At 44.7% G+C, this 27,732-nt stretch overlaps 1 protein-coding gene across 3 annotated transcripts; it reads right to left on the bottom strand.

The window, feature by feature from the left end:
- Positions 1-1,303: 1,303 nt before the first annotated feature.
- Positions 1,304-27,732, bottom strand: tmem205 (transmembrane protein 205). Of its 3 annotated transcripts, none has more exons than XM_072248302.1 (4): positions 27,658-27,732; positions 17,385-17,492; positions 14,412-14,575; positions 1,304-3,340 (listed from the first exon to the last, which is right to left on the bottom strand). In XM_072248302.1, the coding sequence occupies exons 2-4, from the start codon at positions 17,482-17,484 to the stop codon at positions 3,038-3,040; spliced, it is 567 nt and encodes a 188-aa protein (XP_072104403.1). In that variant the 5' UTR covers positions 17,485-17,492; positions 27,658-27,732; the 3' UTR covers positions 1,304-3,037. The 3 variants fall into 3 exon arrangements, with proteins under 3 accessions (XP_072104403.1, XP_072104404.1, XP_072104402.1); XM_072248303.1 differs by lacking the exon at positions 27,658-27,732 and adding an exon at positions 19,219-19,420; XM_072248301.1 differs by lacking the exon at positions 27,658-27,732 and adding an exon at positions 19,264-19,419.

Genomic DNA, 27,732 nt, shown 5'->3' with positions numbered 1-27,732 from the left:
TGTGTGTTCTCCCCATTACTGTGAGAAGTTTGTGTGTTCTCCCCATTATTGTGAGAATTCAGTGCGTTCTCCCCATTCCTGTGTGGAAGTCAGTGTGTTTTCCCCATTACTGTGGAAGTCAGTGCGTTCTTTCCATTACTGTGTGATAGTCTGTGTGTTCTCCCCATTACTGTGAGAAGTCTGTGCGTTCTCCTCATTGCTGTGTGAGAAATCTGTGCATTCTCCCCATTAATGTGTGGATTTCTTCCATGTGCTCTAGTTTCTTCCCAGACGTATGTGTTAGGGTTAGTAAGTTGTGGGCATGCTATCTTGGCGACAGAAACCTAATGATATTTACTGACTGTCCCCAGCACATCCTTGGACTATGCTGGTGGTCGGCTCAATGATCCATTTAACTGTATGTTTCAACGTATGTGTATATGTGGCAAAAAAAAGCTAAAGTTATCTCTTATTTTGGATTAAATTGATTTTTGACATGGTGTTGAGAGTCCTCACCAGTAAACAATTCAATTCTGACCATATGAATTTTGCTCCAATTTGTCATAGAGTTGCGTGGGCTAGGCTAGTTCAAAATAGAACAAATCCCATGCCCAGCCTGCTGATGAGTGTAGGCCCACATGGTGCTAGTAGTCCTGGTACTTCACTCCAATGTCCATATTTCAAAGGCTTTTCATCCTGGGGCAACGCCATTTAGTTTTTCTCGCTCTTTCCCAGTTCAGATTTAGGATCTTCAGCCTGAAATGCTAACTGTGTCACTCTCCACAGATGCTGCCTGGCTTGCTGAGTGTTTCAGCTTTGTCTTTATTTTAGATTCCCAGTACCTGCAAATTTCTAAATTTCTTTTCACAGCTGTTTCCTTTGACCCTCACGGAAGCTGAACATAATCAGCCTTTACAGCCTCCCTATACAAACTTTACCCAACCTTCAGCATCTCCCCACACTGCCATGTTCAACCTTTGTCCAATCTAATCATACCCTGTCCTCCAGTCCACACCTTTTTGTGATGTCCCCATTTTGAATGGTAAGGATAATAAGAAGCAGGGCTTTTATTTGCCTTGAATGTTCTAATGCAGTGGCTCTGACATCATATACACGCACCCTTCCTCCACCTCATGTCATGTGACACTAACTGCATCAGAGCTGACCATGGGAATCCAACCCAGCCACTGTCTGGGAGCTAATTCTCTACCTGCTTAACTGAAACCTGTGAGGGCTTGTGTGACAATACATTATTGGTGCCATTCGCAATTCCTGCAATTGTAAGGCGACTCAACAAAATATCCTGTAGGAAAATGCAATGGATCAAGACTCTTCTGATGAAATGCTGCGTTTAATGACACCAGTTGGAAAGTAAGAAATCATGAGGAATATTTCATAGGAATAAAATAATGATTGGCCATCATTGAGGCTCAGCAGGACTGAATATATCTCCTGAGCTCTGAGACAAAGATGCCAGTTCACAAGCATATTAGGCATCCATACAAGCTTTCTCAAGCCACTTCCAGGTTGATTTTACACATACAGTGACCATAACAACATTCAATTTCCAACTTGGATTTGCAAGAAGAACATGACAAATGAACATTTGTGTTTTCCCATGTAGGACCTAAGGAATTCATTACTTGCGTCTGTTCAAATTGTTATGGTTGTGAGGAGCTCGTTTTGCCTTGAAATGGAGACATAGGCTAGTAACTTCTATTAACTTAACGAAGGCCATGATATTTAGCAGTCCTGGCCACAACAACGAGCAGTCCCTCACTCAGAGAGAGACACACACACACCCCCTACTCTGGAGGAAGAGTGATAAAGTAGTGTCTTGCACTTCCCAACACTCCACCAATTCACTCTTTCCTTACTCTCCTGTGATTCACAGACTCAGTGTCACGGGGCCCTAGGAAAGGTTGAGTAACACTATTCGTTGTGATCTACTCCATAAACAGGTGGCACCAGACAGACAGGAATGCAATGCCTGGTTTCGTTCTTGACCACACGAGAGATTTTATCTTTACAGTTGGATACCGTTATACTGATCACTCTTGCACTTTCTCTGCTTAAGACATTGAAACAACCCAGAGTTACTTTTCTGGATCCAGTCAAAGTGGATGTACTCGCCCGGATAATATCTGCTACGGAATGTTGAAGAGAATCAAAGTAAAGTGTTTATCAATCCAATATACGGCAAACTAACTTAGGCTTATAAGGTGATAATAATTGTTGGCCCCATGCAAAGACTGTCAAGGCTTCGAGAATTCTGAGTCAGGGCCTGAGCTGAGCTACCAAAGGAGGGTAGACTGCCTGAGTCAGATTCAGACTGAAGTCCTCACCATTTTGCTCATGAATTGAATCTTCAAAAGATTCATTGGCATGGCCTTGCCATTTTCTGTACTGGACGCTAGTGTACTGTGCACACAGGCTACTCCTAGAGCCCAAATGTGCTTCCAGGGCAGGAGCATGACGTTAGCCTGTTTACAACATCACTCAGCCCCAGTCTCAGTCAGGGTTGGTGGGTTCATCCTCACTTCAGACAGGAGGAAAACAGGACCTCCATAATGTGATACTCTGAAATGTGACCCCTTCATGCTCCTGAAGCCTGGCTGCAGTGCAAAAAAAAACATTGTTGTTTCCAGACACGTAAGTATCTGAAACATGTTGACAGTTTAATACAATATGAATAGGGTTTTGTGCTGTGGACCCACATGCAGAAGGGACTAGAGTGCTCTATCCATCCATCCTAGGAACTTTACAACAGAAATACAGATTGTGTGCCTGGCTGCTGAAACTTTCACACAAAACCTGGCCCTTCACACAAAATATACCTTTCAGAACTTGGCTGTTTTCTCCTGATGGTTGGTGACTGGTAAATTTAAGAACACAGTGATCAAAACTAAGGTACACAGAGGCAGTTATTCTCAGAAAAAACTGGCAGAGGAAGACAACAGGGATTTTCTAGAAAGTAACACACAGAAAATGCTGGAGGAACACAGCAGATCAGACAGCATCTATGGAAAGGAATGAAGAGTCAACAAAGTCTTTTCTTCTAGAAAGTCTTCAGATTGGCCGCAGTGTAGAAGAGATTCACCCCATTACAGATTACACAGATAAAATTACACACCATGCTGAGAACATGATACTTCCTAAAACGATGACTCTGCTTCCTGTATTTCGCATCACTCTTCTTCAGCTTGCTGTAGGCCTCCTGGTTGGTGCCCATTCCCACCTCGTCTCCGAGGCCGTGCTCCCGCTCAATCTTTTCCATCTTGAGCCTCGTCTCACTTACGGTTTGACTGAACCATTGAGCGTTGAGCCCGGAGAAGATCACACAGATGAAGAATGACGTGATCTGCCGGAAAACAGTTAGAACAGCAAAGCGGGTTAAATAATTAAAAACTCTCAAGTTCCAACTCTCTTTCTCACAGCTCCATCAGCTGTCCTGGCCTCACTCATTTTCGGCACCTGAACACAGTTTCCAAGGGGCTCTCTAACACAGAAAACCTGCAGCACAATACAGGCTATGTTCCCTCTAAGCTGTACGCGTGTGCGCGCACACACACGTTTTTCAACCAGTGAACAAAGGAAATTAATGTGCGCGCAAAAGGTTAGTTACCTAAAACAGTGTAGTAATTAATTATACTTATTGAAAATAATTTTTTAGCTAAATGGGTCTCGGCCTGAAACGTCGACTGCACCTCTTCCTACAGATGCTGCCTGGCCTGCTGCGTTCACCAGCAACTTTGATGTGTGTTGCTGTTAACTATTTAGTCGGTTTTTCAAATACAACAATGCACGTCACTAATTTACGTCACCTCACCTTTCCTGTTCCGGTTTGTACAGCTGCATCACGGCAGCAGCCATCTTTGGCGGGCAGTGTTCATATCATAAAGTTTACAAAGACCTGTTTCAAATTCTGTAGATAGCTTACTAAGATTTTATTGAAGAAAATCAGTCAAGTGATCCTGTGGCTAAATACTGTCACAAGAAATTGATAAATGTCACATACAAAGTAGCTTTACGGGTTTTAAGTGATGTCTTTGATGAACTGGCTGCACTGTGCAAGATTCTGCAAAAGAGTGGCCTGACACCAATTGATTTACTTCATTTTGCGCGCTGGGAGACAATGTTTCGCGGAGTGACAAAGTTAAACTTTTGCTAAGCCAACAACGTGAAGAAAACGTCACAGTAGATACAAGTTCGCTGTTGACTTTTATAAATAGTCTTTATGTTCATTTAGAAGAAAGGTTTCCTGAAGATGAGGTACAAGAATGGTCAGCTTTTGATTTCTCTGCAAATGCAGTTTGTGACTTCACATTTGGCGATGAACAAGTTAATGCCTTATGTCTAAAATATCATGATTTTCTAGCTGAAAATACTGTAATAGTTAGACAGTTTAATTATTTCAAATTTTCCATGCAAGAAAAAATTAAATCCAAACTGATTTCACTTTGCTCAAATGGTGGCCTTTCTTGTGTCCAGTGCAGACTGTGAGCAAGGTTAGCCTAATGAATCAACTCAAAAACAAGCTGAGAAACCGTTTAGGTGAACGTCATTTGGATATGTTAATGAGAATCAAAAGCTATCAATTGGATGGAAGTTCTATCAGTCTAGATAGAGTTTACAAAGAATGGGTAAATGCCAAAGACAGGAGAGAGAAAAAATAACTGAGTGACTTAAATATGTATGTTATTTTGTTGTTATTCCGTGCAGTTTTATGTCAAATATTTTGTAAAGCTACATAAACTGTGCCATGTGTGCATTCAGTGTGTACATACTTTTGTCACAGGAAAATAATTTGTACGACATAAGATTTTTGCACACACTGAGTACTAAAAATTAGAGGGAACATTGATTACAGGCCCTTCGACCCACAATGCTATGCCGAACATGTACTTATTTTAGAAGTTACCTCGGGTTATCCACAGCTCTCTATTTTTCTAAGCTCCATATACCTATCCAAGACTCTTAAAAGACCCTATTGTATCCCTCTGGTTATGAATAACTTGATTTAAGGAAATCCAACTATATATAAGTACTGCCATACATCTTTAAAACATTTTCAAGCTAGTAACAATAATAATATGTTTCACTGTATTCATTAATGACCTGACACTATATATTCCATTAGTTTATTTATGGGTAGTGTCACAACTGGAGGGAATGAGCAATTTCAAGTTCCTGGGTGTCAATATCTCTAAGGATCTATCCTGGGCACAACATATCGATGCAGCTACAAAGAAGACACAACAGCGGCTATATTTCATTAGGAGTTTGATTTGGTATGTCTCCAAAGACACACAAATTTCTAAAGACAGACTGCGAAGAGCATTTAACTGGCTGCATCGCCATCTGGAATGAGGGGTGGGGGAGCGGGCGGGGGCTAGAGCACAGAATCGGAAAAAGCTGCAGGAAGTTGTAAACTCAGCCAGTTCCATCATGGGCACTAGCCTCTGTGGTACCCAGAACATCTTCTAGCAGCGATGCCTCAAAAGGCAGCATCCATCACTAAGGCCCCCCATCATCCAGAAAATGCGCTCTTCTCCCTGCTGCACTCAATGATTCAGGAACAGCATCTTCCCCTCTGCCATCTGATTTCCGAATGGACATTGAACCCATGAACACCGCCTCACTACCTCTTTTATTTCTATTTAACTATTGGATATATTCTTACTGTAATTCATGCATTTTCTATTATTATGTATTGCATTGTACTACTGCCAAAAAGACAACAAATTTCACAACATACACTGGTGATATTAAACTTGATTCTGATTACTCATTGAAATGAAAGAATTATAGCAACTGTGTTATAGTGATACAATATATGTGACTATAGAAAACAGATGTTTCTGATAAATCGGTTTTTAGACTGTCTGTATAGCTTTTCAGCAAGAGGCCAGTGATAACTGCTTCTATATCCAACATTTCCAACACTGTGTACAAATCAAAACTGGTCCAAATAATGCAAATACTTGACTGAGTTTGGGACTGAAGGGCAGTGGGCAAAATACAAAGTATTGCTCAACTCAGTGAACTCCAACTCACGGCTATTTTTAGATTGTTGTTTAAGAACAACATTTCATATTCCACGCTTAATCTACAATCCAATGGCATGAGTGATGATATTTCCAATCTAAAGTAACCTCCCACTCCAGTATGTTCCCTGCGTCTACATTACCCTCCTTCCAATCCTCCCACTTTTGTCCCCTTTCCCACCCCCTCTGCAGTGCCCTCTCACCCATTGTCATGACCCTCTCCCTCCTGGGTCCATTCACCCTACCCCTTCCCCATCTGGTCATGGCTCCATCTGCCATTCACCTTTTCCCTAATAGTTCCCATTATCACCTCCATTATCAGATTCCCACAGCCCTCTGTTCCTTAACACAAGAAAGCCTGCAGATGCTGGAAATCTGGGGCAGCCCACGCACAAGATGCTAGAGGAACTCAGCAGGCCAGGCCGCATCTATGGAAATGAATAAACAGTCAACATTTTGGGCTTCAGGACATTATTCCTGCTTATCACCCTCCAGCACTCAGCTCCACTCTTCCCTCCTCCCACCTCACACCATCTGCTTCTCTTTAACCATCACCCAATCCTATCCGCCAACTCCATCCTTCCCCTCACCTACCAAGCTTCACCTACTTGTCATCTTTCAGCCGTCCTCAGTGCATCAATCACCCTGGCACCTGCCTCACCCCTCCTCCTCTACTCGTATACTATCTATCTCTCCTCTCCACTCAGTCCTGATTCAGGCTTTCAACCTGAAACATTTATTATTCAAAGTACACACATGTCATCGTATATAACCCTGGGATTCATTTTCCTGCGGGTAATCACAGTAAATCCAAGAAACACAACAGAACCGGATGCAACGTAGCGTAGCGTCCAAACTGGAGTCAGAGATCTCCAACCCCTCAGTTTTCACTTGGCAAAAGACAAGCTCTTAGAGTTCATTGGTCTAAAGAGTCTGAACTATATATATATATATATTTTGTCTGTGGTTGTATTTTACTGGTATTCTATTTGTGCTTGTTATCTTGTATATGCGAGGACTGGGCCTTAAGCCGTGGGGTCACCTGCTACAGCCACTAAGACCCTAATGGGAGTTATCTACAGGCCCCCAAACAGTAGTCTGGATGAAGGGTGTAAGTTGAATCAAGAGTTAAAATTGGCATGTCGCAAAGGTAATACTACGGTTGTTATGGGGGACTTCAACATGCAGGTAGACTGGAGGAATCAGGTTGGTACTGGACCCCAAGAAAGGGAGTTTGTGGAGTCCCTCGGAGATGGATTCTTAGAACAGCTTGTAGTGGAGCCCGCCAGAGAGAACGCAATTCTAGATTTAGTGTTGCGCAATGAACCGGATTTGATCAGGGACCTCGAGGTAAAGGAGCCATTAGGAGGTAGTGACCATAATATGATAAGTTTTAATCTACAATTTGAGAGGGAGAAGGGAAACTCAGAAGTGTCAGTATTACAGTTGAACAACGGGAACTGTGGTGCTATGAGGGAGGAGCTGGCCAAAGTTCAATGGAACAATACCCTAGCAGGGATGACAGTGGAACAGCACTGCAAATGTTTCTGGGAATAATGCAGAAGGTGCAGGATCAGTTTGTTCCAAAGAGGAAGAAAGATCCTAAGGGGAGTAAGGGGAGGCCGTGGCTGACAAGGGAAGTAAAGGACAGTATAAAAATAAAAGAGAAGTATAACATAGCAAAGATGAGTGGGAAGCCAGAGGATTGGGAAACTTTTAAAGAGCAACAGAAGGTAACTAAAAAGGCAATACGCGGAGAAAAAAATGAGGTACGAAGATAAACTAGCCAAGAATATAAAGGAGGATAGTAAAAGCTTCTTTAGGAATGTGAAAAGGAAAAAAATAGTTAAAACCAAAATTGGGCCCTTGAAGACAGAAGCGGGTGAAATTATTATGGGGAACAAGGAAGTGGCAGACGAGTTGAACAGGTACTTTGGATCTGTCTTCACTAGGGAAGACACAAACAATCTCCCAGATGTAATAGTGGCCAAAGGACCTAGGGTAATGGATGAATTGAAGGAAATTTATATTAGGCAGGAAATGGTGTTGGATAGGCTGTTGGGTCTGAAGGCTGATAAGTCCCCGGGACCTGATGGTCTGCATCCCAGGGTACTTAAGGAGGTGGCTTTAGAAATCGTGGACGCACTGGTAATCATTTTCCAATGTTCTATAGATTCAGGATCAGTTCCTGTGGATTGGAGGGTGGCTAATGTTGTCCTTCTCTTCAAGAAGGGAGGAAGAGAGAAAACAGGGAATTATAGACCGGTTAGCCTGACTTCAGCAGTGGGAAAGATGCTGGAGTCAATTATAAAAGATGAAATTACGACACATTAAGATAGCAGTAACAGGATAGGTCCAAGTCACCATGGATTTACTATTAATGATTTAGATGAGGGAATTAAAATTAACATTAGCAAATTTGCCAATGACACAAAGCTGGGTGGTAATGTGAAATGTGAGGAGGATGTTATGAGAATGCAGGGTGACTTGGACAGGCTGGGTGAGTGGACAGATGCATGGCAGATGCAGTTTAGTGTGGATGAATGTGAGGTTATCCACTTTGGTGGTAAGAACGGGAAGGCAGATTATTATCTAAATGGAGTCAAGTTAGGAAAAGGGGAAGCACAACGAGATCTAGGTGTTCTTGTACATCAGTCACTGAAAGCAAGCATGCAGGTACAGCAGGCAGTGAAGAAAGCTAATGGCATGCTGGCCTTCATAACAAGGAGAATTGAGTATAAGAGCAAAGAGGTCCTTCTGCAGCTGTACAGGGCCCTGGTGAGGCCACACCTGGAGTACTGTGTGCAGTTTTGGTCTCCAAATTTGAGGAGGGACATTCTTGCTATTGAGGGAGTGCAGCGTAGGTTCACAAGGTTAATTCCCGGGATGGCGGGACTGTCATATGTCGAAAGATTGGAGCGACTGGGCTTGTATACTCTGGAATTTAGAAGGCTGAGAGGGGATCTTATTGGAACATATAAGATTAAGGGATTGGACACGCTGCAGGCAGAAAGCATGTTCCTGCTGATGGGTGAGTCCAGAACCAGAAGCCACAGTTTAAGAAATAGGGGCAGGCCATTTATAACGGAGTTGAGGAAAAACTTTTTCACCCAGAGAGTGGTGGATATATGGAATGCTCTGCCCCAGAAGGCTGTGGAGGCCAAGTCTCTGATGCTTTTGAGAAAGAGATGGATAGAGTTCTTAAAGATAGCAGAATCAAAGGTTATGGGGATAAGGCAGGAACTGGATACTGATTGCGAATGATCAGCCACGATCACAGTGAATGGTGGTGCTGGCTCAAAGGGCCGAATGGCCTACTCCTGCACCTATTGTCTATTGTCTAACAGAAGGGAGTTGGAGCCGATGCGCTCAACGGGGGCAGTGTGGCATGGCATCCAGGCTGGAATCAGTACTGCCCCGAGTGTTGGCTCGGCAGAGGACAAGCTCTATTGTGCTTGACTGTAGATTGGTGGCTCAAGTTTGGACTTCCTATTATGTGGCTGTGTGATATCATATGTGCTTGCTATCTTGTACCTGTTGAGTGTGACCGTTGACTGTTTTTCACCTTGGCCCCAGAGTAACACTGTCTCATTTGGCTGTATTCACGAGTATTCATGTATGGTTGAATGACAATTAAACTTGAATTGAATTGAAAGACCACACCCAGCAGGACAGACAAACAACCAATGTTCAAAAGGTAACAAAAGAGAAAACAATAATTCCTTTCCCTTCACAGATGGTGCTCGACCTGCTGAGTTTCTCCAGCAAATTGTTGCTTGCAGCTTATGCGTTGTCTTTTATCTGTTATTGAGGCCCAGGGAGGGGTAGCACCTCTGGTGAAGGGGCTTATCGTGTCCATTTGGGGGCAGCTCACTCACCTTTGGTCTCCATTGGACACCCGGACCTCACCTGTGCCTCCAAATAGCTGTTTGCATGTGACAGTGGCCACCACTTCAACAGGCAGGCTAAACCAGGTGAGAGTAGCCGCATACCCTGGTGAGATGGGAGCATGCCGAAACTAGCTTGCAAAATGAGATCTATAGTGAGAGCTAACGGCCAGGAAGGTGGTACTGTAACACCCCATGCAGAGCCAACGGCTTGACAAGGCACAAAAGATGTCATGGTTATTCACTGCAACCAGTTGTTAATGCTTGTTTATATCACTGGACCTAGTCTGAGGTCAAGAGAGTGGAACTGCCACAGTGCAATGGCTTTCCATTTTAAAAACTCTCCCACAACCGGTTTCCTGTCATCGTCAGACACAATGGGCAACCACCATTTCTGTCATCACTGACTGGCGAAGTTGATTAACTGCAGTAAATCTACACTCAGTGGCCACTTTATTAGGTAAACCTGTCCGTTAATGTTAATATCTAATCAACCAATCATGTGACAGAGGCTCAGTGTATAAAAGCATGCAGACACAGACAAAAGGTTCGGTTGCTGTGCAGACCAAACATCACAAAGGGAAAGAAATGTGATCTAAGTGACTTTGACCATAGATTAACTGTTGGTGCCAGATGGGGTAGTTGGAGTATCTCAGAAACTGCTGATCTCCTGGGATTTTCACGCCACCAGCCTCTAGAGTTTACAGAGAAAGGTGCAAGAACCAAAAATCCCAGTGAGCAGCGGTTAATGCCTCGTTAATGAGAGAGGTCAGAGGAAAATAGTCAAACTGGTTCAAGCTGACAAAAAGGCAACACTATCTCCTAACCACAGAGCATCTCTGAACGTACAACATATTGAACCTTGAAGTGGAGCAGTGGAAGACCGCACCGGGTTCCAGTCTTGTACCTAATAAAGTGGCCACTGAGTGCATATTCTCCATTCTGTCCCAGTTTCCTCGTCTAATTTGGGTGTGATGAGGGAGGACACAGCAATATCCCTCACAGAGAGAAGGGGGAGTAGGGATGGGTTGTCAAAAAACCTCTCTTGGAATCTCACACTGGTTCAATTAAAAAACAAGGACAATGGAGGAGGATGGGGTCAGTGCAGCTGCAATTACTGTTGGGCTCACACTTGAAAAGATCATCTGCTGCACAAGGAGTGACAGTCAGTTCAGGAAAGTTGAGGAATAACTTGCGTAAAAAAGTAATTGTTCTCTAAGCTTTTGTGTACTATGTTTAACGTACAGACATAAATGGTTTCTACTTTTTCTGGATAACTTCTATGCCGTAACTGGTACCACGATTAGCACACACGATGCAATCACAGTAAAACACAAAATCCTATACGAGGTCAGGCAGCATCTATGGAAAAGAATAAACCATCGACCTTTCAGGCCAAGACCTTTCTTCAGGCCTGAGCAGGAAGGCGGGGGAGATGCCTGAACTAAAATGTGGGGGGAGGGGAAAGAGGCTCGCTGGAAGGCGATTGGTGAAGCCAAGTAGGTGGGAAAGGTCACGCTGGGGAGGAAGGAATCTGCTGGGAGTGGAGAGTGGACAACTGGAGAAAGGGAAGGAGGAGGGGACCCAGAGGAAAGTAGTAAGCAGGTGAGAAGAGTGGGAAATAGAGAAGGGGGGGAAATTCTGTTCAGCAGAGGGAGAAATCGATATACATACCATCAGTTTGGAGGGTACCCAGACTGAATATAAAGTGTTGCTCCTCCATCCTGAGAAATGAGGCTTGTGCCAAGATGAGGCCATGGATCAACACATCGGAATGGGAATGGGAATTGGAATTAAAATTAAAATGTTTAGCCACCGGGAAGTCCCGATTGTGGTGGATGGTGCAGAGCTGCTCCAGTTTATGATGGGTCTCACCTCTGTAGAGCAGGCCACATCGGGAGCATTGGACACAACAGACAACCCCAGCAGATTCACGAGTGAGGTATTGCCTCACCTCAAAGGACTGCTTGGGGCCTTGAATGGAGGTGTATAGGCAGGTGTAGTACCTAGACCACTTGTAGGGATAAGTGCCAGGAGGGAGATTCATGGGGAGGAGCAAATAGACAAGGGAATCGTGGTGGAGTGATCCCTGTGGAAAGCCGAAGGAGGGAGGTAATGATATGTTTAGCTGGAGATTGCGGAAGTGCGGAGGATAATGTGTTGGGTGCAAAGGCTGATGGGCTGGTAGATAAGGACCACAGGGATTCTATCACTATTACGATGGCGGGAAGATGGGGTGAACACAAATGTACGGGAACTGGAGGAGATGTGGGTGAGGGTGTGAGCAGCATCAATAGTAGAGGGGGAGAAACCCCGTTCTTTAAAGAAGGACAATATCTCTGATGTCCTGGATTGGAAAGTCGCGTCCTGAGAACAGATGCATGAGAGGCCAAGAGACTGTGAAAAGGGAACAGAATTTTTACAGGAGATAGGGTGGCAGGAGATAACAATGGGAATCAGTAGGTTTATAAAGGATGTCGGTTGACAGTTTGTCTCTGGAGATGGAGACTGAGAGATTGAGAAAAAGGGTAGGGAGTGTCATAGATGGCCCAAGTGCATTCCCAGTAGTGAGGGAGGCTGCTAATGAACTCAGTGCTGGAATGCACCATTATAGCTTTTTGACAATTTATTTTACTTATTGAGATACAGCGGGGTATAGGCCTTCCTGGCCCTTCAAGCCACATTACCCAGCAATCCCCAGTTTGACCCTAACCTAATGCCAAGGCAACTTACAATGACCAATTAACCTACCAACCAGTATGTCTTTGGACTGTGGGAGGAAACCAGAGCACCTGGAGGAAACATACACGCTCATGGGGAGAACGAACAAACTCCTTACAGACAGCGGTGGGAATTGTACATTGAGATGTGATACAAAAGTGCCAAAGATCTGGGACAGAAACCTGCCCACCTCTCTGGTGCATATTGCTCTGCCAGGAACCGGGCAAAGATGCTCCCTTCCCCACTGCTGCACACTGCAGTGGTAGGAACCAGGTATATGTCCCCATTCACCACTAGGGCTCCCACACCCACGGTTCTGTGATGTTGTGGGGATGGAACTGGACTCTCTCACAGCGGTGTCTAAAAAGTGGATGCTGTCTAAGTTGCATGCCATCTTGGTCAATGTCTCCCATCCACTACATAATGTACTGGGTGGGCACAGGAGTACATCCAGCTAGAGACTCATTCCACCGAGATGCAACACAGAGCGTCATAGGAAGTCATTCCTGCCTGTGGCCATCAAACTTTACAACTCCTCCCTTGGAGGGTCAGACACCCTGAGCCGATAGGCTGGTCCTGGATTTATTTCATAATTTATTGGCATAATTTACATATTACTATTTAACTATTTATGGTTCTATTACTATTTATTATTTATGGTGCAACTGTAACGAAAACCAATTTCCCCCTGGGATCAATAAAGTATGACTATGACTATAAGCTACTTGTGAGGAGTGATGTTTGACGAGCTGGGACAAGGTGTGGCTTCTCAGTAGTGACATACGGGCTCAGGGTCACACCCTGGTAATCACAATGAGGTCATTTCCTATACTGACACACCACCAGTCTCACTTGTCAGCTCCTCGTGGAAACTGCTGTCTTTCCCTCTCTTTGACTGCCTATCCTCAGCCCAGAGGTTTTTTGCTGCTGGTAATCGGCTACATTCATCAACATGGCCCACCCAGCTCCTGGCCTCCACACTGAGCTGTTGAGTGACTCACTCGCTGGCGGAGTGCCTGTGGAGGGGAGAGGTTCACTGTGTGCAGTGCAAGTGCATGCCTGCGAGAAAATGAATCTCAGAATAGTGATATTCATTCAGTGGCCACTTTATTAGGTATACCAACTCATTATTGCAAATTATCTAATCAGCCAATCATATTGCAGCAACTCAATGCATAAAAGCATGCAGACATGGTCAAGAGGTTCAGTTGTTGTTTAGACCAAACATCAGAATGGGGAAGGAATGTGATCTAAGTGATTTTCACTGTGGAATTTTTGTGCCAGACAGGGTGGATTGAGTATCTCAGTAACTGCTGATTTTCACGCACAATAGTACGAGTTTACAGCGAATGGTGTGAGAAACAAAAAAACAAGTGAGTAGCAGTTCTGTGGGCAAAAATGAGAGCAGTCAGATGAGAATGGCCAGACTGATTAAAGCTGACGGGAAGACGACAGTAACTCAAATAACCACTCATTACAACAGTGGCGTGCAGAAGAGCATCTCTGAACACACAACGTGTCAAACCTTGAAGTGGATGAGCTACAGCAGAAGACCACACTGGGTTCCACTCTTGTACCCAATAAAGTGGACACTGATTGTATATGTACTTCCATAATAACTTTACTTTAAAATTTGAAGTGGCTGTGTTGTTTTATAGTAGGGTTTGGATTTGTGAGTTTTTGAGCTAAAGGACGCAGTGTACGTCATCTGTGTTTTACTGTGAGACTTCTGCTACTATTCTCTCACTCTAAGTTACCTGAATATTGCCCGACTTACCTGCACTGCTTCAGCCCTGTTGAGTAGTTCGTGTGGGTGATACAGAGCATAAAGCGCCAGGTTCAGGAAGGATCCTCCCAGGACACAGTAGAGGTAACAGGGAATCAGTTTACTCTGTACCTGGCTGAACGTATGTTTGCTGACACTGTTGATCAAAACAACACCTGAGGAGACAAAGATCACCATTCGTAAATTCTAATTGTTTATCACAGGCGCGGCATATAGATTCCATAACACCATAATCCATAGGAGCACAATTAAGGCATTTGGGCCATCAAGTCGGCTGTGCCATTGAATCACACCTGATTTATTCTCCCTCTCAACGTCACTGAGATTCAAACTCAAGAAAGGTTAATTTAGAACTGACATTCAGAAGTCCACTTCACAAAGAGTAACCAACATTTGGAACACATCCTCAAAAGGAGTGGAAGATAGGACAAGGCTACTATGATGATGAGAATCTTACTGGGTAGGTGAATGAGGCTAAACCCAATGGACTTGCATGTGAATAAGTGTTTTCTTTCTAGATTTCCAGACCATCTCCCACCTAGCATCTGCTCTTCATCAACTCCACTGTGATCAGGATTTCCGGAGCTTTTGGGAATTATAGATATGAACGCCACAGTACAGCACTCTGTGCAACTGATTTTGTGATTTACAAAATAATCAATACCAAGTGGAAAAAAGTGACCATATCAATTTGTAATGTGCTATTTGCTTAATAATCAATACTGAAGATGCAGAATATTTAGAAATATTGTGGGTACATAGTTGCTGTTAGGACACTCTGCAGAGTCCCCAATAATTTTTAATGAAGTGTACCACCTTCTACAAAATCTCATGATGGCAGTAGGCCGCCTGTGCGCAGGCTCCGATTGGGCCAGTCTATAAATGGGAGGGAGGGAGGGGGAGCATACCCCATTAATGAATAACACAGTCTAACCCTTCCACTGTCATTGTGAGCCGACAATTTCCACTTTCTCACATCCATACAGCACAAGCTCAGGCAGTGGTCACCATTTGCGAATGTGCAGATTGGAGTCTATTCTTAAAAATGAAAGCAGACCATGGCAGTGATTTATTTTTTATTTTTATTTGGGAGATACAGCATGGGACAGGCCCTCTGGCCTAGTGATACACACTGCCCAGCAACCCACTGACGTAACACCAGCCTAATCACAGAACAATTTACAATGACCGATTAACCTACTAACTGGTACGACTTTGAACTGTGGGAGGAATCCCGTGATGCCACGGGGAGAAGGCACGAGCCCCCTCGAGACTGTGCTAGAATTGAACTCTGAACTCCAATGCCCTGAGCTGTAATAGTGTCACTAAACGCTACGCTACTTCTTAATGTGAAGATGTCCAGATCTGGTGAAATTTGGCTTTAGGGTGAAACAAAACAGCCATTTAGTGCAACAGACACTGGTGAACTATCATTTCTAGGCTTGGGTCAGGTTCAGTTTGCAAGCAGAATTCCTGGCTGCCTAATGGAGCATCTACTGAAGCACATGACCACTAGCCAAAGTTGAGTTGCTGTGATGCCTAGTATCATATCCATCACTTACAGCTGAAATCAACTGAAGTTTGTTTATTGAGATACAGCTCAGAATAGGCCCTTTGAGCTGCGCCACCCAGCCTAATCACGGGACAATTTAAGAAGCAGTGCGACAACCCTGACAAGGACCCGACCCGTAAGCGTTTCTGCTTCAAAGACAATTGCACAATTGATGTTCTGTTCCGCTGCATCCTCAGACGGGGCGGTACAGTAAATTGGGTTATTGGTTAATCTGGATAGCTGGGACTTTGTCACATGGTGTGAGCAGAATTATCTGCAGCTTAATGTGAAAAAGACTAAGGAGCTGGTAGTAGACCTGAGCAGAGCTAAGGCACCGGTGACCCCTGTTTCCATTCAGGGGGTCAGTGTGGACATGATGGAGGATTACAAATACCTGGGGATACAAATTGACAATAAACTGGACTGGTCAAAGAACACTGAGACTGTCTACAAGAAGGGTCAGAGCCGTCTCTATTTCCTGAGGAGACTGAGGACGATCTGTCGGACGATGCTGAGGGTGTTCTATGAGTCTGTGGTGGCCAGTGCGATCATGTTTGCTGTTGTGTGCTGGGGCAGCAGGCTGAGGGTAGCAGACACCAACAGAATCAACAAACTCATTCATAAGGCCAGTGATGTTGTGGGGATGGAACTGGACTCTCTGACGGTGGTGTCTGAAAAGAGGATGCTGTCCAAGCTGCATGCCATCTTGGACAATGTCTCCCATCCACTACATAATGTACTGGTTGGGCACAGGAGTACTTTCAGCCAGAGGCTAATTCCACCGAGATGCAACACAGAGCGTCATAGGAAGTCATTCCTGCCTGTGGCCATCAAACTTTACAACTCCTCCCTTGGAGGGTCAGACACCCTGAGCCAATAGGCTGGTCCTGGACTTCTTTCCTGGCATAATTTACATATTACTATTTAACTATTTATGGTTTTATTACTATTTAATTATTTATGGTGCAACTGTAACAAAAACCAATTTCCCCCAGGATCAATAAAGTATGACTATGACTATTTGGGACAACTCTTAAAGGAAGGCCAGTTCAGTAGCATAATGGTTAGCACAATGCTTTACAGTACCAGTGACCCAGGTTCATTTCCAACTGCTGTCTATAAGGAGTTTGTACATTCTCCCCGTGACCACACGAGTTTCCTCCAGGTGCTGTGACTTCTTCCCACAGTCCAAAGACGTACTGGTTGGTAAGTTAATTGGTCATTGTAAATTGCCCCGTGATTTGGTTAGGATTAAGTCAGGGATTGCTGGACAGTGTTGCTCGAAGTACCGGAAGGGCCTGTTCCATGTTGTGGTCTCAATGAATAAATAAGAAGTTCATGTCAAGGTCAAGAACACAGTCTTTGCTATGATCTAACTAATTCTGCAATGCTGACTCTTGCCTTGATCTTACCTGAGATGAATGATACCCATATCTGCATGCCCCAGGTGGTAGACAGCAGGACCAGGTGGGTCACTTTGACTAGTGTAGTAGGAACTCCTTCTGTCGGCATTTTGGAGTCTAGATTGAATGAAGATGAATTCAACAGTGAATTTTTCCAGCTCCAAGTTCCTTTCCTCCTCAAGGAAGATTCCTGACAATGACATTGTGTGTATGTGACAAACATTTAAATAAGAGTCGTCTTTCAACAACTCAGTGGGGTGTGCGGTAAAGCTGCTGCCTCATAGCTCCAGCCACCCAGATACAATCCTGACCTTGAGGACAGTCTGTATGGAACTAGTACATTCTCCCTGTGAATCCTGGGTTTCCTCTGTGCGCTTCGAGTTCCTCCCACATCCCAAAAATGGGCAGGTTGCTTTTCTAAATTGCCCCCTGCTGTGTAGACAAATAGTAGAATCTAGATGAAGTTGATGAGAATATAAGGAGGATAAGAAGCGCTTTGATATCATTAGTATATAAATGGTTAGCAAGAACTCTGGGCTGAATGGCCTGTTACCATGCAACGTCACTCTGTGGCTCTAAGCACAAACCTTGCTCAGAGCTAACATTTCCCTTTGAATCAAATAGTTTATTAATTAAAATCCTTTTCAGAGATTTCAGCCCTTTATCCGCACTGACACTGCCAGGAGCATTGAACGTCTGGAGGGCCAGGACAGCCAGGATGCACCACCGTCAAAGGGGCTGTTCTGCCTTAGAACCAGCAAAGGTGGAGCCTGCATTGTCAGAAAACCTGTACTGAGGAAGTACCCAGCTCTTCTTCTCCAGCCCTTGACCTTACCACCGTTCAGCTAGTCTCCTCTCCCCCGCCCCCCGCAACCTTTTTATTCCGGCATCTTCCCGCTTCCCGCTCAGTCCTGAGGAAGGGTCTGGGTCCGAAATATCAACTGTTTATGCTGCCTGACCTGCTGAGTTCCTCCAGCATCAGCATTTTGTGTGCTGCTGAGGGAATACCGCCTGGATGGAGAGTCCGTGATTTTGTAATGTCAAAGGGAAATTGTTGAGCAGCAGTGTTAAGACTTCACTGGAAGCAAAATGGCAGCCCAATGCTTTTCACAACACATTTGGGACATTCTGAGTGTATGAATACATTAAATACAAAACTGACTTGCCTTAGAAATAACTTTCATTACATTACAGTCAAGTCCTAAAAACAGTAAAACAACTTGACAAGTAATGAAGAATCTAACATGGAACATAAATATACTGAAGCCATTCAGTTAGGCCCTCACTGATCTAAGACAAAATTCACAGCCATTTTGCTCCTGATCCTCATTTCCTGAGATTCTCTGTGTTCTAAGTTCTGTCACTAAATATATATATATATATATAGAGGCATCCGTTAGTCTTGTGAGACCATGGATTTGCGCCTTGGAAGGTTTCCAGGGCGCAGGCCTGGGCAAGGTTGTATGGAAGACTGGCAGTTGCCCATGCTGCAAGTCTCCCCTCCCCACGCTACCGATGTTGTCCAAGGGAAGGGCACTAGGGCCGATACAGCTTGGCACCGGTGTCATCGCAGAGCAATGTGTGGTTGAGTGCCTCGCTCAAGGACACAACACGCTGCCTCAGCTGAGGCTCGAACTAGCGACCTTCAGATGCCTTAACCACTTGGCCACGTGCCAACACTTCGAGTCTTGAATATACTTAACCCCCAGGTAGTGGGGGCTACAAAGGTTTGCAATCTCAGTAAAGAAATTTCTCTTTATTTCCCTCTAAAATAACTATTCCCTTATCAAGAAACAATGAGCAAACTCTCTCGACAGAAGAATCATTAACCATTCTCTTTTACCTGCTACTTTTCAATAACTTCCGTCTATGGAGTTGCACGATTTACCTTATGAAGACCCTGTCTTCATCATTCGAATATGTCTCTCAGCAGCTCTGTATTTTTCCCTACTGACGTCATGGTTACATGGCATACTGTAGGTTTCACCCGACAATGTTCAAACTGAAAGCAAACAAGCTTTAATACCCAAGGCCAATATGGTTGCGAAGTACAAAGAACAAACTGCCAAGTGTACTACACAATTTCCTCTCACAAGACACTGAGTCATTAAGCGATTTCCACATCCCCTAATCTCTCAAATTTTAAATAAATTTTCCAAGAAATGCCACTAGTGTGACAGCAGTGATTCAAGTAACACCAACAAACACTGCTCACTTAGAGCGTCACTCAGACTGACATCACAGTTAACACTGCCCAATGGCAGCAGCATGGTAGCGTAATGTCTAGCACAACGCTATACAGTAGAGGCGACCTGGGTTCAATTCCCGCCGCTGTCTGTAAGCGTTTGTACATTCTCCCCTCCAGATGCTCCAGTTTCCTCCCATAGGCCAAAGGCATACGGGTTGATAGGCTAATTGGTCATTGTAAATTGTCCCATGATTAGGCTAGAATTGAATCGGGGGGGGGGTCGGCGTGGCTCGAAGGGCCGGAAGGGCCTATTCTGTGCTTAATCTCAACAAATAAATGTTAGTGAAATGATTTTGGGTTAAGATAAGTTACAGAAACCACCACAGATGACATCATCTACTGAAAATGACTGTATAGCATTTCACATCAAAGTTGCTGGTGAACACAGCAGGCCAGGCAGCATCTCTAGGAAGAGGTACAGTCGACGTTTCGGGCCGAGACCCTTCGTCAGGACTAACTGAAGGAACAGCTAGTAAGAGATTTGAAAGTGGGAGGGGGAGGGCGAGATCCAAAATGACAGGAGAAAACAGGAGGGGGAGACTGCTCCCCATCTGTAACACTCACAACACACTGGAGGAACTCAGCAGGTTGGGCAGCATCCGTGGAAATGCTGAGTTGACGTTTCGGGCCGGAACCCTTCGTCAGGACAGATGTGTTCCCCATCTGTAATTTATTCGGCTCTTCAACTTTTCGCTCCATCCCTCCCCCTCCTGTCTTCTCCTATCATTTTGGATCTCCCCCTCCCCCTCCCAGTTTCAAATCTCTTACTAGCTCTTCCTTCAGTTAGTCCTGACAAAGGGTCTCGGCCCGAAACGTCGACTGTACCTCTTCCTAGAGATGCTGCCTGGCCTGCTGCATTCACCAGCAACTTTGATGTGTGTGGCTTGAATTTCCAGCATCTGCAGAATTCCTCGCGTTTACTATAGCACCTCCAAAACATTTTTAGTTGCTGGTGGACGCAGCAGGCCAGGCAGCATCTATAGGAAGAGGTACAGTCAACGTTTCAGGCCGAGACCCTTCGTCAGGATTAACTGAAAACTCCTACTACCACTTCTTTCAGCTAGTCCTGACGAAGGGTCTCGGCCCGAAACGTCGACTGTACCTCTTCGTATCGATGCTGCCTGGCCTGCTGCGTTCACCAGCAACTTTTATGCGTGTTGCTTGAAATTCCAGCATCTGTAGATTTCCTCATGATTGCGTTTTTAAATCCAGTACATTTTAATAGGCAGTTAACAAACATCTTTAGTAATTAGCTAAATGCTGGAGGAACTCAGTGGATTAAACAGTATCTACGGAAGGAAATTAACTGCTGATGATTTGGGTCGAGACTTTTCATCAGTTCAGGGAAGAAAGAGGGCAGGGAGCGAGAGCCAGTATAAAAAAGGTAGGGGGAAGGGGTGGAGGGTGGAGCAAAAGCTGGGTCCACCTGGTGGGGGGGCGATAGACAGGTGATGGAGGTGAAGAGTGGGAATGATGTAAGAAGCTGACAAATGATAAGTGGAAGTAACAAGTGGCTGATGGAATGTGATGGGGAGGTCAGTGGGGCATGGAATGAGAAGGGAACTGAAGGGAGGGACATGTGAGTGATAGGCAGAATGACAGGGCAAAGGATGAGACGGTGGCATATGGGAAATAATTTGGACAAAGGTGAGTATTTAATGTTCATTTCTGTAGGTTGGACATTACCAAAATGGAATATGTGGGCACCAGGAGATCTTGGCTGTTACAGCAGACAGAGAGAAGATTCTTGACGAAACATCTTTCTCTCAGTCTGTGTCACCTTGTAGCACTGGAACAATAAATGACACCGATGGATTCACCTGCTGAGCTCCTCCAACATTTTGTACATTGCTTCAGGTTCCCGGTCTATCATGTCTACCATGTTCACCTTTTCCAGTGCCTTCTGCCAAGCAGTTAGCCGATCACTCGTTTCTCCTAATGCTTATTGTTCCAAATTACTCCAAGCACAGAACAGTACAGGAGAGCAACAGGCCCTTCAGCCCATAAAGTTGTGCCAATCGAAACAACTTCAAAAACTAATCCCTCCTACCTACACAATATCCATATCCCTCTATCTTCCTCATACTCATGTACCTACCTAAACATTTCTCAAACACCTCAAATGTATTTGCTTCTACCATCATACTAGGCAGCGCATTCCAGGCATCCACCTCTCTCTGAGTAACAAACATACTCCTCACATCCCCCTTGAACCTACCCCTCTCCCCTTCAATGCATGCCGTCTGGTATTAGACATTTCTACACTGGGAAACAGACACTCTCTGTCTACTCTGTCTGTGCCTCTCATCATCTGATAAACCTCCGTCAGATCTCCCCTCAGCCTCCACCACTCCACGTTTGTCCAGCCTCTCGTGAGAGTACCTGCCCTTTGAACCCGGCAGCATCCCAGTAAACCTCTTCTGCAAAGTCCAAAGTCTCAACAGTGGGGCAACCAGAACTCCAGATGTGGCCTAACCAGAGTTCCATAAATTTGCAACATAACTTCTTGATTTTTGAACTCAACGCCTCGACAAATAAAAACAAACATCCCATACCTAGGAAGGCTTTACAATAAAATCAGAAAATGCTGGAATTACTCAGATTTAGCAAAGTAAGAAACAAGGTTGAAGTTGCAATTTGATGAAAACTGACGAATCCTTATGGAAGGTCATAGATCGAAAATGTTTACCTCTCTCTCCAGATGCTGCCTGGCTTGTTGAGCACTTACAGAGTTTTCTGTTCCTCTTGGATCACAGGATTTCATTCTCTGCAGTCCCACAATCTCTTTGACCGCTCCCACCATCAGGCAGGAGGTACCATAACATCAGATAAGGATCGTTGGGATGGGAAGCAGCTTCTTCCCGAGGCAGTGAGACTACGGAACTCCCTGCCACCACCCAAGTCTCATCACTTATGAGGCGACGGTAGTGTTTTACTTTTTAACATGTGTCATGAACACACCTAACACTATATGTCAATCTTCTGAAATATAATTGTTACTTGTTAATTGATTAGTGGTAATATTACTTTGGGTTTCTGTATGAGTTATATGCACTGCATCTTGCTCTAGAGGAACGTTGTTTCGTTGGGTGGTGTACAAGTATACAGCTGAATGACAATAAACCAAGTTTAAGGGGTTAGGCTTTGGGATTAAGGGGCTGGAGTTAGCTAAGGTTACTAGTAGGGATCAATATTTAGGTGGCATCCTTAGAGTCAATGTTTCAGGTAGAGTGTTGGCAGGCGATGTCAGGTGTGGACGGTGTTTCTGGATAGGGACTGAGTGAGGGGCGGTAGGAGACAGCAAAGACAATATGTCAATGGGAGACTGTAACAATTATGGTTAGGTGCAGAGGGGAAGTGCCAATGGGGGTGGGGGAAGCAGTAATAAGAACAGGGAGAAGGATCCAAATCGGGGGTGGTTGGAGTCAGCACTAAGGATTTGGGTGGAGGAAGAAGAATCTACAAGGCCAGGTGAGGTGTGATAATGGCAGTGATATGAAAAGGGGGCATCGGTGGGAGTAGAGAAATAAGAGGAGGATTCATTCTGAGAATAGGCAGTTAGCCTAATGCTTTACAGTGCCAGTGACCCAGGTTCAACTCCTGCTGCTGTCTGTAAGGTGTTTGTGTGTTCTCCCTGTGACTGCGTGGGTTTCCTCCAGGTGCTCTGCTTTCCACCCACACTCCGAAGGACGCACAGGTTTGTAGGTTAATTGGTCACATGGGTGTTTCTGGGCAACAATAAATAAATAAAGATACTGACTGGAGATGGGGAGACACGTGCCGGACACACAGGGATTCGATACAGAGGGGCGAAGGTAAATCAGAGTGGGGAGACAGCAGCAGTAGACGGACTGTATTTGTAAGAGATAGCAGGAGGAATGCAGAGAGACAAGAGTAGTTCATTGTGAATCCTCCTGTGAGGAATGAGAGTGAATGAGCCATTGTTTCAACCCATCTCTTTGAGATTTGGTTTGAGGGAAGGGGGAGAGACAGTGACAATGAGAAAAGGGGGAAGAGTGTGTCTGTGAGAAGAGGGAGAGATAGTGTGCCTCTGGGTAAAGGAGGGAGAGTCTGTGTGTGGGAGAAGGAAGAACAATGATTGGGGAAAGAGAGTATCTGAGGAAAGGGAACAGGCGGTTTAGGACAAATGGTGGAGGTAGTATCCAGAGGGAGGGGAAGAGTTGGTATCTGGGAGAGAAAACAGAGTTAGCAGTTGGAGAAGGGTACAGAGTATCTGGAAAAAGGAAGAAAAATAGGGGGAAATTGGAGTCTGAGGAATGGTGATGTCTGGGACAGGGCTAGTATCTAACAAGGTGCCTGGGAATTAGGGGTGGAGTTGTTGTTCAATCCTAACCTCACACTTTGTCTGTGTGGGATCTGCTCATTCTTGACGTTACTACAGGGGTTTTCCCTCTTCACCCCACAAAACCTGCTGGCTGGCTAAAAGAAAAACAGAAAATTCTAGAAACACTCAGCAGGTCAGGCTGCATCCGTAGGAAAAGAGTCAACGATTCAGGGCACAGAGTCTTCAGAAGATGAGGTGGTGTTCCTCAAGCTTTTCTTGAACCTCATAACAGTGCAGAGAGCATAGACCCAAGGTCAGAGTGGGAGTGGGGTGGTAAATTAAAGTGGTGGACAGCTGGAAGTTCAGCAAACTCCTCTGGACCAAATGTAGCTGTTCTGTAAACAGGTGGCCGCATTTGCGTTTGGTTTTTCCAATAGCGGGAATACAACATGTAGAACTCTAGACTGGAGGAAATGCAAGTGAATTGCTGCTTCACCCTGTCATGGCTGTTAGTAGCAAGCTTGTCTCCTGAGATGGAGACAGAGAGATTCAGAGAAGGAAGGGAAATGTCAGAGATGAACCATGTGAAGGCGAGCGCAGGGTGGAAATGACAGCAAAAGTCACAAAATGATCGAGTCCTTCATGAGTGAACAACACCGAGACAGTCAAAGAGCTGAGCGAATGGGCCCAGGCAGGTCTGAAACAAATACTCTTCGATAGATAGGCACAGTCCAGGCCACGTAAGTGACCATAGACAAGGAGAAAGCGAGGAGTCAATGAGTTGTTTAATGTGGTGAGCTAAGTGTGTTAGTGAGGAGGGCTGGTTGGACCTCTGCTCAAGAGAGAAGCAGAGGGCTCTCAGACCATCCTAATGTGTAAAGTAAAAATGAACACGATGGAATCAAGGAAAAGTTAAACTGATGAAAGGCATCAATGCATCATGGATATAACTGGACCAGAGGAGAAAGGTTAGAGTCAAAGGAGGAGGAAGTACGCTTGGTGGAACTGGAGCAAGTTGAAACAATGAGCTGTCTGGGGAAATCCTGCTTGTGGGTTTTGTGCAGGAGACAGAAATGGACTTTATGGTGCTGGGTGACTATAGAGCTGAAAATTGTGGAGGGAAGATCTGCCAGGGACACAAGGTAGGTTATTAGCCTCCCATAAATGTTTCCAGCATTTTCCATTTCATTTCAGATTTCTTGCATCTGAAGTTTTATCAGATGGCAGGTGCGACTTGGACATATAAAACCATATAACAATTACAGCACGGAAACAGGCCATCTCGGCCCTTCTAGTCCGTGCCGATCTCTTACTCTCACCTTGCCCCACCGACCTGCACTCAGCCCATAACCCTCCATTCCTTTCCTGTCCATATAGCTGTCCAATTTAACTTTAAACGACAACATCGAACCTGCCTCAACCACTTCTGCTGGAAGCTCGTTCCACACAGCTACCACTCTCTGAGTAAAGAAGTTTCCCCTCATGTTACCCCTAAACTTTTGCCCTTTAACTCTCAACTCATGTCCTCTTGTTTGAATCTCCCCCACTCTCAATGGAAAAAGCCTATCCACGTCAACTCTGTCTATCCCCCTCATAATTTTAAACACCTCTATCAAATCCCCCCTCAACCTTCTACGTTCCAAAGAATAAAGACCCAACTTGTTCAACCGTTCTCTGTAACTTAGGTGATGAAACCCAGGTAACATTCTAGTAAACCTTCTCTGTACTCTCTCTATTTTGTTAACATCTTTCCTATAATTCGGTGACCAAAACTGTACACAATACTCCAAATTTGGCCTCACCAATGCCTTGTACAATTTCAACATTACATCCCAACTCCTATACTCAATGCTCTGATTTATAAAGGCCAGCATACCAAAAGCTTTCTTCACCACCCTAACCACATGAGATTCCACCTTCAGGGAACTATGCACCATTATTCCTGGGTCCCTCTTTTCTACTGCATTCTTCAATGCCCTACCATTTACCATGTATGTCCTATTTTGATTAGTCCTACCAAAATGTAGCACCTCACATTTATCAGCATTAAACTCCATCTGCCATCTTTCAGCCCACTCTTCTAACTGGCCTAAATCTCCTTGCAAGCTTTGAAAACCTACTTCATTATCCACAACTCCACCTATCTTAGTATCATCTGCATACTTACTCATCCAATTTACCACCCCATCATCCAGATCATTAATATATATGACAAATAACATTGGACCCAGTACAGATCCCTGAGGCACACCACTAGTCACCGGCCTCCAATCTGACAAACAGTTATCCACCACCACTCTCTGGCATCTCCCAACCAGCTACTGCTGAATCCATTTTACTACTTCAATATTAATACCAAACGATTGAACCTTCCTAACTAACCTTCCGTGTGGAAGCTTGTCAAAGGCCTTACTGAAGTCCATATAGACAATATCCACTGCTTTACCCTCATCAACTTTCCTAGTAACCTCTTCAAAAAATTCAATAAGATTTGTCAAACATGACCGTCCACGCACAAATCCATGTTGACTGTTCCAAATCAGACCCTGTCTATCCAGATAATTATATATACTATCTCTAAGAATATTTTCCATCAATTTACCCACCACTGACGCCAAACTCACAGGCTGATAATTGCTAGGTTTACTCTTAGAACCCTTTTTAAACAATGAAACAACATGAGCAAAAGAAGAATAGGGATGACAAAAGACACCTTTACGAGAATGAAGAGTATATTGACCAATACTAAACTAGGCATGACAACCTGCCTCAGAGTACTGAAATGTTACGTTTATCCAGGAGTATATTGACCAATACTAAACTAGGCACGACAACCTGCCTCAGAGTACTGAAATGTTACGTTTATCCAGTTATGTTATATGGCTCAGAATGTTGGATAATATCTAGTTAACATGAGGAAACGAACTGTAGCCTGACGAAGGGTCTCGGCCTGAAACGTCGACTGTACCTCTTCCTAGAGATGCTGCCTGGGCCTGCTGCGTTCACCAGCAACTTTGATGTGTGTAGCAGCAGAGATGTGGTTTTTGAGGAGGATGCAAAGAATATCATGGACAAAACGACTATCTAACGAGGATGTCACGAACAAAAAGAGAAACAATGTATGAGATCATGAAAAAGCAACGTAACTTCATTGGGCATGTGATTAGGAAAGAGGAGTTAGAATGCATGGTAATTATGGGAAAGATTGAAGGGAAGAAAGCAAGAGGAAGACAAAGACAAATGATGATGGAGACAGCAGCCGAAGAACTGGAAATGAATACCAATGAATTGATCCACTTGACCTGAAACAGGAGTGTGTGGGCCATGGCGGTCAAAGCTCAGACTGGGCATGGCACCTGATGATGGGGAAGTTTTTTTAACCCACTGCAAATTCGCCCTTCGTTTCTCTCTTCATAGGTGCTGACTAGTATTTAGTGTATTTTCTGTTTTCATTTCAAAAAGGGGAGCTGTTGGGCAAGCGTGAGAGTGCTAAAGTCGCGAGGGTACGGGCAGAAGAGACGATTCCCCTGGGAGGCAGCATGGACATGACCGGCCGAACGGTCTCATTCTGCGGGCAGCCACGGCCTACCACACCGGTATTCCCGCTTTCAGTTAAAAGCAGGCATGAAGAGACTACCAGCCGGGCGTGGTAGTCCAAAAGAAGCGGCAGAGAGCGGATACTTGACGCGGCCGCCAACCCCCGGCCCTAACCCCGAACTTCGGCCACTCCACTCGCTCCTATCACTCACCTACTCGGCCCACTCGCCCGCTCAAGCCGCGGCAGCTGATTGACAAGCTCGTTCATCAATCAACAACATGGAGCT

Source organism: Mobula birostris, chromosome 32 (genome assembly GCF_030028105.1).
Source record: "Mobula birostris isolate sMobBir1 chromosome 32, sMobBir1.hap1, whole genome shotgun sequence".
In the NCBI taxonomy this organism is placed as follows: Eukaryota; Metazoa; Chordata; class Chondrichthyes; order Myliobatiformes; family Myliobatidae; genus Mobula; species Mobula birostris.
Note: the sequence above shows the minus strand (reverse complement) of the source record. Positions and strands in the feature narration are given on the sequence as shown.

Excerpts from the sequence above, each read along its gene's own strand:
- tmem205 (XM_072248302.1), bottom strand. The coding sequence starts at position 17,484 with ATGCCGACAGAAGGAGTTCCTACTACACTAGTCAAAGTGACCCACCTG. Across the intron at positions 14,576-17,384 it reads ATGGGTATCATTCATCTCAG|GTGTTGTTTTGATCAACAGT; the intron begins GTAAGATCAAGG and ends TTGTCTCCTCAG. Across the intron at positions 3,341-14,411 it reads ACAGGGCTGAAGCAGTGCAG|ATCACGTCATTCTTCATCTG; the intron begins GTAAGTCGGGCA and ends GTTTTCCGGCAG.